Source organism: Cavia porcellus, unplaced genomic scaffold (assembly GCF_034190915.1).
Source record: "Cavia porcellus strain 051 isolate PalLab524CR breed Dunkin Hartley unplaced genomic scaffold, mCavPor4.1 scaffold_21, whole genome shotgun sequence".
Taxonomy (NCBI): Eukaryota; Metazoa; Chordata; class Mammalia; order Rodentia; family Caviidae; genus Cavia; species Cavia porcellus.
In genome coordinates, this window is record NW_026947504.1 from 57,071,465 (window position 1) to 57,079,002 (window position 7,538).

General features: G+C 36.3%; 1 protein-coding gene across 8 annotated transcripts in view; it reads right to left on the minus strand.

Moving 5' to 3' along the window:
- Positions 1 to 3,319, minus strand: part of Mtrf1 (mitochondrial translation release factor 1) — a 36,095-nt gene extending 32,776 nt beyond the window's left edge. For 5 of the 8 annotated variants that reach the window (XR_010041805.1, XR_010041806.1, XM_003477458.5 and 2 more), the window contains exons 1-2: positions 3,180 to 3,319; positions 951 to 1,376 (exon numbers count right to left, since the gene is read on the minus strand). Coding sequence is in view for 6 of the 8 variants with exons in the window: in XM_003477458.5 (XP_003477506.1) it covers positions 951 to 1,368 (418 nt within the window). In the remaining 2 variants the exon portion in view is untranslated. Of the gene's footprint in view, positions 1 to 950; positions 1,377 to 2,679; positions 2,892 to 3,014 lie in introns of those variants that run through there. The other 3 variants (XM_063232721.1, XM_063232719.1, XM_063232720.1) reach the window with 3 other exon arrangements.
- Between the last annotated feature and the right edge of the window lie 4,219 nt (positions 3,320 to 7,538).

Below are 7,538 nucleotides of genomic sequence, written 5' to 3' on the forward strand. Positions count from 1 at the left end.
CTTGTCTGAGTGGAGATGCTTTGTTCAAGTCCTAAAGTAATAGTAAAGACACTTAGATTTCTTATCTGATCATAGTACTACAATTCCATGGGTTCTAAGAAATGTGTCAGCTGTCCTAGAAAATGCTTCAAGCCACTAAACATACAAATTTGAAGGACCAGGCATTCATTTCAGGGTAGAATACTTGCCTAGCACGTAAAAGGCCTTCAGTTCAACCTCCAGTACTGAAAAGAAAAAAGTTTACAAGAATAGAAATTCTAAATAATCTAAAACTACAATTAAAATATTAAAGAATACCTTTTAGCTTCCACCATGTGATACCATCTGCTGTAAAGCCCTCACCAGAGCTAAACAGATACAGATGTCATATGCATACAGATATCATATGCTCCCCCAAAATTGTGAGATACATAAACCGCTTTTCTAAAAAAAAAAATTATACATACATATATATATATATATATATATATATATATACCAACTGCAAAATAAAGCTTTATTTGTCTCCTCTAATATGCAACCTCATCTAGGAGGTTTCTATTTGCTCCCTTCAAACTCTGTGCCTTTCTATAGGATAGCATGTGACCCATGTCAAACAATACTTAAATATACTCTCTTTTATTTGGCTGTAAGCCCTTTGATAGGATAGGAACTATACTTCTGTATTCCTGATAGGCAGTACCATGCTTAGTATAGATCTGTGCAACAAATTAAAGCTTCTGATAAGGTCCATATCAAATTCTCTAAAGCCTATGAACTTTTTGGCAAGTGCCACAAGGAGCCTGGTCTCTTGAGTAGTTGATAACTGAAATATGTTAAACACCCTGAGTATAACAGTCCTGTTCTTGCTAAGTGTTGAGATTATTACTTGTAGGCATTTTTTTTAATTTTTTAAAAGCCAGAGTTCAATAAAACATTAACTCAGAAGTCACACACAATCTTTTACCTACTTTTGCACATTGACTCTAATTCTTTGATTGCTTGTTCAGCATCCTGAATTTCTTGATAAATGGCTGCAAGTGGTGACAACTCAGCATGCCTTCGGGTCATGCACTTTCGGTCTGCTTCATTCACAGGGACGTCCTGCAGACACCGACCAAGTGTCTGGTATTCTTTACTTAGGTCTTCCATGTATTTCTGAAACGCCTTATGCTTCCAGATCATCCTGGTATCCTGATGACAGCATCTCCTGGACCAATTGTTATTTAAAAAACAATGGAGAATGTGATTCCTATTTTGTCCAAGAAGCCACAGTCTTGTTTTAAGATGCAGCTGTTTAAACTGATGAGAATGGAGGTAGATGTGACACCGGGGATAGGCATTCAGGGGTGGGTGCCTAAAAAGCCAAATACACAGGTGGCGATTCATCTCAGCATCTGAAATATAACAAACACTATCTGAAATAAAAAAGCCGACTTTAAAGATATACAGTATAACAAAGCTAGAAATAACTTTAAAGAAAGCTTGTTTAGTTCACTACATTAGCCAGTTCCAAACAGCCCCCAAATTCAACAATCCACATAATTTTTCAAACCTCTGAATAATGATATATTAAAACAAATTAAAGCAGCATGCAAAATACACAATGGGGCAAAAGAGTAGGTGAATAAAATATATTAGTGGAATGGATTAAATCAGCTATTTTCTGGAAAGCATCCAGAATTTAGAACTAAGTGTAAAAGTATTTGAAAGGTTGCATAATAGAGGAGACAAATGAAGCTTTATTTTGCAGTTGGTATATATATATATATATATATATATATATATATATATATATAATTTTTTTTAGAAAAGATGTTTATGTATCTCACTGCAAATAAATAATTGTGCAGGTTTTAATTGGATCATAATTATAAATTTCTAAAGTTTGAAGGAAATATTGACTATTGTCTTCTTTATTTTGTTTTAGGTATCTAGATGGTGAAGAAAGGCAGGTAACTTAAGACTATTCATCACTGCAGAGAAGTGGAGGTGGTATTAGAATGCAGGGTGCTTATCCCAAGATCAGTGCTTTTCTGCAAAAAGGTTCTTCCCTTTTGTCTAAGATCTTAAAAGAAGAAAAATTCCAATACTAACAGGAGAAAGTAGGTCTGATGAATAAAGGACAATCGTAATTACACACTATTAAGTAAAAAAAAGTAGAATGTAAAACAGTAAAATTTTAATTTTTCCAAATATTGTCAACATATGGAAAGTACACACAGTATTTTTCAAAAGAAAACTAAAAACATTTACATACTAAAATATTAACAAAATGATCTCTACTTGTGGGATTATTTTGCTTGCTTTATGTTTTTTTCTACTTTTCCAAGACTTCTACACAAATAGCACATACTACTTTCATAATTTTTGAAAAAAGGTTACTTTAAAAATTAGATTAGCTGAAATTGGTCGTGTACCATAGCTATCCGTTTTTTCCTCAAACAGAGATAAGAAAAGTACACAGTAGTTTTACAGAATCAAAAAGGGAAAATACAAAGGTCCTAAGTAAAGTACTTTGCTTCTAAAATTCTGAGATTCAAGGTTGAAATAACCACCCTTTAATATCTCCAGGTAGGAGGTGCATTTCATATTAGCTTTCATTTGCTCTCTCTAAATCTGCTAATTTAGAAGATTGCTTAGGAAATAAAATATTCGAATGGTGTATACAATATTCAACGTTTGCAGGTTTGTACTGACCAATTTAACTTACTGAATCCTATTTGGAAACGGGCTGTGGAAGAATTCATCAAAATTCAGCAGCTACATACTTAGCACAAGTTTCTGTGTATCTTTACATTTGATCTCAAGCACATTAATGGAGGTGTATCCCCTCCATGGTGAACGGAATAAAAGAATGACAGGTTTTTACTACAATATTGCTAGCTAAAAATTTCCATCTTTACAGCATAATAATGCTCAAGGTCATGAAGCTTAATTTTAAGGACACAAACCAAGACGTTCTTTAGGGTTCTCTACATCTACGAGGAACAAGACTTCTCTGGTCCCACCATCGTAAAAGTACGCTGCGCTACCTTAAGAGCAACTCGGAGTTTGCACGTCAGAAGCGGCAGAAGCCGCGACAAAGCAGCACGTGCCAATCACACTGAGTAACTCACAGCGACATTCTACAAGGAGGCACCGCAGAGTTGAGGAGAAGTAAAAGCTCCTTCAGGACTTAAAGAAAGAATTGTGAATACCTAAGAAAAAGAAGAAAGGACGTTGGCTTTTCTTACTGAGGTCGGAATCCCTTCCGGCTCACTACGTTCCAGCCCGGCCCACCCGCGACCACTTCCACTTCCGGGTTCACTCCTTCCGGGTCAACGCGCGCAACCGGCTGTTCTTTCACTCTTCTCCGAGCTTTACTTACCGGAAGCCGGAGCCCTAACCTGTGCTTTAATGGTGGGCGGGGCCTGGGGCGGGGCCTGGGGCGGGGCAGGGGCGAGGCAGGGGCGGGGACAGAACAGAATGAATCACCTCTCCCAGGAGCTTCCCAGGGACTTCTAGGAGTTGTCGCTTATCCTGCTGTGGTCCTCACCGCCCCCCTCTCCTTTACTTTCCACCCTACACCCTCCAAAAGTGGAGCTTAGTTTTCACGGGTATAGTATATACAAACTCGGAAAAGGCACCCGGTTCTGATGAAGAGATCAAGATAACAGGTGAAGCTACAAGAAATGTCCATATATTAGGAACCCCTGAGGCAGTAGTAGTGTGTGATTTCTTAGAAACGAGGATCTCTTTCATGGCATGTAGGGGCTGGCTAAGGTTCATAGCTCACAAACCACCAATTAATTTTAAAAGTCGAAAAATAAAACATAATTGCCTTACGTGGAATATTCAGTGAGATAAAGTCCACACCTTGAGACACGCCATGCGACGATCAAATATATTTTAGAGAAAGCCCGTTGTTACTTATTAATTTAATACAAAATTCAAACTCTCACTAAAGAGGAAAAGAACTGAAAAACACAGATTGTTGTATTGTATTTTTATAAACTATTTTCCCGGAAAGAAGCAGATATGAAGGATGAAATTACAGCATTTCTTATTTTCACGTATTCATATTGGCTCTCAAGTATTTTTTACCTTGAAAAAAGAGGCTAAGAAATACGCCACCTGGTGGCCTTATTGAAACTAGCTCTCCTCAATGTTCAGAGTTCAGGATAAAGAGGAGCCTTGAAAAGTCAAACTTTTTACTCGTTAAAAAACAAAAACAGGTAAAAGACTAACTGATCCTGAAAGCTACTCCTCTCCCGTTAAACTAGAATTAGCTTAGGTTAAAATCGGCTTTTAAGGCTATTTAACTTTTTTCCCTGTAATTTTATCTCCTGTCACTCTACATACCATGCTACAAATTTTTCTTAGATCATTTCCTTAAATTTTGAGTTGTACATATTCAAATTTTCATTTCATTAAGTTCTAGTTTTTCATCTTTTTTGTGACAACAATTTACAAATACCCTTCACAAACACTAAAACATTTCACAATTTAGGTCTAAAGGGGTTTACATTGAGAGAAATGTCATTTTTCCCTTATAATGAAAATTTTCCAGCATATTAAAAGAGTATGAGTTATATATCCACAAATCAATCTCATCAGCTGTCAACTGTTTCACTTGCACCCCCTTTCCTTTCCCTCCTCACAACTGATTTATTTTTTTTTTTATTTAAAGAAAAGGAAACGAAAAAAATACATGGAGATAAAAAAAAAGGGTAGAAATAATACAAAATTACAGACAAACAAAAGGTAAGAAATTGCCGGTTGATAAGTTACACATTGTCATCTTCGAAATAGCTGTTCAGGTTATAGAATTAAAGTATTTAGAATGACATTCAAAAAGTGACCCTACAAACCATTCTGCTCTATGATCGAACAAAAGCTCAGTAATATGATTATCAGTCCTACACATTTGTTTTACATCTCAAAGAGGGTAAGATTAAACATATCAAAACAGAACAGAACATTTAAAAAAAATAAAAAACAATTTAAAGAAATACAGATTTCAAAGCAAGTCCACTGGAGATCTTCATTATCTGTCTCTAGCTTCTTACAAATAGTTGTCCCTATCTTCACCCACTTTATATACTTATTGCATATTATAGAACTAATCAAATCATTACAGGATGATGAAGTCTTTTTAGGTCCTCAAGTTCCAAATTAGGGAAGACAATAGCAACTACCATCGCATCTCTCATTCTCTTTGTGATAGCCGTCCCCATCTCTGCATATGCTGAAGTTGAACTGAAGAAACCAGTCTAATGTCATTCTAATCAGCAAACAATAGATTGCTAGAATTTATATTATAATGCTACAAAATAAGCCTCGGGCTTCTCAGCGTCTCTTCCTCAGAGTATCTGTTCCTTACATCTTGCATTTTATATAATCTGTTCCCGTAAATAATTTTTAAAAATCCATGTGTGAATTTCTACCTATATATCTATCCTCTCTGTATTATAGGGAAAACCAAGTCATAGCAAGACAGCAAAACAATTTCCTAGAAAAACATGCAATGGATAAGACATATAAGACTACAATATAAATGATCTTCTGTAGCTACTATGTTTTCTCTTGTTATTTTCAATAGATTTGTCCACAACACTGGCTTATTATAGTTAAACATACTATCACCTATTTTTATAAAAACTTAACTTTGACAGCATTGTAGGATTTGAGAGCTGTTACTGATTCATACCAGTATGGATATCCTTTACATCTTGTCATGCTCAGAGTAGTTTCCTCTACTTTTAGGGTTGATACTAACAAGCATACCAATTTCAAATAGAATCAGTCAAGGCCAACCAATAGTCTTATGATTCAGATACAATTAAGATCAGTCATAGTAAGACAATGCAAGTAATACAGGATTTCAGTCTAAGTCAATAGGAAAGTAAGGATAGTTACCATGGTATAACCTGCTATTTTTGGTTCTAGATGTCTGTGTCCTCAAATCTGACATGAGTGGACAGACCAGAACAAATTAAATTCAATCTAAATATGGCACTAGGACTACTGTGTCTTTTAAATCGTTATACACCATTATCAATGACCTCTGCTTTTTTTAAAATATAGTTTCAGAGCTGTCTATACTAAAGACTATAGCTTACCGTCTCTGTCTCATGTCTGCTACTCCACTTTTCTGCTATAATTTGTCCACCTTATTCCCTCATTCCATTGTCTGCCCCATTCACTGAGGCCTCTCTGCCACTGTTGCTGGAATCCTGGTATCTTTTCCTTTCTTTCTCTGTAATGTCCTTCAGCGCTCTCTGTAGGGTTGGATTGGTGGCCACGAACTCCCACAGTTCCTCCTTGTCTTGAAAGTATCTTATTTCTTCATTAATTTTTAGAGTTTTGATGGGTATATGAACTTTAGTTGCATATTTTTTTTTCTTTTAGGACTTGGAATATTTCTCCCCACTCCCTTCTTGACTTAAGAGCTTGTGTTGATAAGTCTGCTGTTATTTTGATAGTTTTCCCATTACAGGTAACCTGCATCTTTTCTCTGGCTGCTTTTAATATTCTGTTCTTTTGGTGGATTTCTGGGATCTCGATTATTATATGTCTAGGCATAGATCTGTTTTGGTTGTAAGTAGCTGGTGTTCTCTATGCTTCTTTTATCTGGATATCATTTCTTTTTGCTATACATGGGAAATTTTGCTTTAATATATCTGTGAATATTTTTTGTATTTCATTTTTGGATGTTCCTGCTTCCTTACTCACATTCTTTATTCTTAGGTTATGTATCTTTTTGTCATCTTCCAGTTCTAGAATTGCTTCTTTCTGGTTCCTTGTTGTTTTTAAGAGGCTTTTTCTTTCACGTTCATATGCCCTAAATCTCTCTTCAAGTTTCAGAAGGCTGTCTTTAGTTTCTGTCAAGGCATTTTGCCAGTGTTCAATGGAGTTTTTAGTTTCCTGATATTCTCTTTGGATCTGTTTCATGTATTCTAAGTTATGTTTAAATTCTTCTTCAGATGCTTCTCTTTCTTTTCTGATTTCCTCAGTTCTTCCATCTGTGTTCTCTTGGGCGGGGCTTGTCATTTCTTTAATTAATCTCTTTATATCTTGCCTCACTTGGATCAGGAGTACAGCTTTAAATTCCTCTATGAGATCATGTAGGTATTTTTTAATTTCAGCTGATGCTGTGTCGAGTAGTGGATGGTTACTGTGCTTGTTCTCTTCAGTGTTTAGTTCTCCTGGGCTTATTTTCTCCTGTTGGGCAGCTGGAGATTTTTTAAAAATTTTTATCTCTTGTCATGTTTCTGGTTTCTTTCAGACTGTCCTGGAGTTCTCTGGCCCTCTCCGAATTGCTTAGGGCCTTTCAGAAGCGTGCTGGCTTGAGTTTTTGCTGTCCTCCCCAATTTACTGTTATCTGGGGTAGGCTGGGATGCAGGGGCAGTACAGGCTAGTCTCTAGCCTCTGTGCCAGTTAATTCATAAATTAGGCTGTACTTTCTGGTTGTCACTGAGTTGTGACTATTTTGTATCCGCTTATTGGGCCCCAAGCAGAGGCTTGGTTTAGCCCCAGTAGCTCCTGCCAGTTCTCTTTGTACCAGAAGCAGCTGA